Below are 1,681 nucleotides of genomic sequence, written 5' to 3'. Positions count from 1 at the left end.
TTTCTGTTTAATTTATTTTAGTCCCATGAATATATATATATGCATGTTTCATGTTTTTATCATATTGAATGCCTTATTTTGCTATCTTGCATTGTGGTCCTTATGTTTATGATTTTATTTTATTAAAGCACTTATATTTGTGTCATAATTATTTTTGGGCCTTTGATTTTTATTGTGTTTATACTTTTACCATTTTAGTTTAAACTATCATTATCTAGCATGATTAATATAATTTGGATTAATTGCCTTAGTTTCTTATTTTGGTCAAATCAAATTGTTTAATCTCGAATTCTTGGGAGAAGTTAAATTATTCTTTTTATTTCAGTTGGAAAGAGAAATATTTTTCCTAAAATATTTTAGGGATTATTTTCTCTTCAATTGGAAATATTAGAATATTTTTCATTTCTCCTTAGAATTTTCAATTAAATAAAAATTTTATGGTTGAATCTAGAATAATAGTATCATAACTTAAATTTATATTCGAATTCTTCAATTTCCACTACTAGAGATAATTTGTAATCGATGGGGTACCAATTTTGGGTATTGTGGGGGTGCTTATCCTTCCCTACATGTAATCGATCCCCGAACCATTTTTTATTTCAAAAAGAATTAATCTCTGGTTACACGCAGACTGATTTATCTTTTAATATGATGTTTTCTTAAAAACTCTTTTAAAAGGTATTTTTAGGCATTCGACCTACCTAACTCAAAAGGTCGATGGAGACTCCAAAACATTACAAAATCTTTTCAAAAGAAAACCCCCAAGTCGTACTAAGTTTCCCCCGCCCCGGACGGAAAACGATGTCGACATTAACCAAGCTACATTTTAAGGTTTTAAAAAATTAAATTCGAAATCGAACAATATAAAAACCTCAATTTTTTATTTGATTTGGTTCAGTTCAGTTTGATTTTGAAGTTTTTAATTACTCATTATTTTTCAATCTCAACATTCAAAGAAAGCAAACTTAAAAGCTTTTCATCCCCAGACTGGTGGCCAGTCCGAGAGAGTGATACATGATTTGGAGGATATGCTACAAGGTTGTGTGATTGACTACCATGGTAGTTGGGAGGACTTTCTACAGTTAGCCGAGTTCGCTTACAACAACTACTAGGCTTGCATCCACGTGACACCGTATGAGGCTCTGTATGGACATAAAGGTCATACCCCCTATTCGTTGGAATGCGTTGCATGATATTAGGACGTTGGGTCCAAAATTAGTCCAGGAGACAGAGGATAATGTCAGATTGATTCGTGATCACTTGAGAGAGGTCTTTGATAGGCAGAAATCATATGGAGATCAGAGGAGAAAGGAGATCGAGTTTGAGGTTAGGGATCAGGTTTTTCCTGAAGGTATCTCCGTGGAAGAATGTGCTGAGATTAGGACGCAAGGGTAAGTTGAGTTCGAGATTCATTGGGTCATATCGTATTCTGAAGAGAGTCAGACCTATTGCTTATCAGCTTGAGTTATCTCCTCAGCTTAGTCAAATTCATGATGTTTTCTATGTTTCTATGTTGAGACGATACTGTTCTGATCCTGGTCATGTCATTCAGATTGAGGATGTAGACTTGAGACCATATTTGTCTTATGAGGAGGAACCTGTTCAAATTTTAGACGGGGACGAGAGAATTATTCGGAATAGGAGGATCCAATGGTTAAAGTTCAGACCAACTAAGTTTTGA

At 34.0% G+C, this 1,681-nt stretch overlaps 1 protein-coding gene across 1 annotated transcript; it reads left to right on the top strand.

Moving 5' to 3' along the window:
- The first annotated feature begins 1,146 nt into the window (after positions 1–1,146).
- Positions 1,147–1,681, top strand: LOC120143948. Its single transcript, XM_039158135.1, has 2 exons — positions 1,147–1,391; positions 1,519–1,681. Exons 1-2 carry the CDS (start codon positions 1,147–1,149, stop codon positions 1,679–1,681), a joined length of 408 nt encoding a protein of 135 aa, XP_039014066.1.

The sequence above is a fragment of the Hibiscus syriacus genome, unplaced genomic scaffold (assembly GCF_006381635.1).
Source record: "Hibiscus syriacus cultivar Baekdansim isolate YM2019G1 unplaced genomic scaffold, ASM638163v2 tig00110865_pilon, whole genome shotgun sequence".
Lineage (NCBI taxonomy): Eukaryota > Viridiplantae > Streptophyta > Magnoliopsida > Malvales > Malvaceae > Hibiscus > Hibiscus syriacus.
Note: the sequence above shows the minus strand (reverse complement) of the source record. Positions and strands in the feature narration are given on the sequence as shown.

Coding starts and splice junctions, on each gene's coding strand:
- LOC120143948 (XM_039158135.1), top strand. CDS start 1,147: ATGGACATAAAGGTCATACCCCCTATTCGTTGGAATGCGTTGCATGAT. Junction 1,392..1,518: donor GCTGAGATTAGGACGCAAGG/GTAAGTTGAGTT, acceptor TTCTATGTTGAG/ACGATACTGTTCTGATCCTG.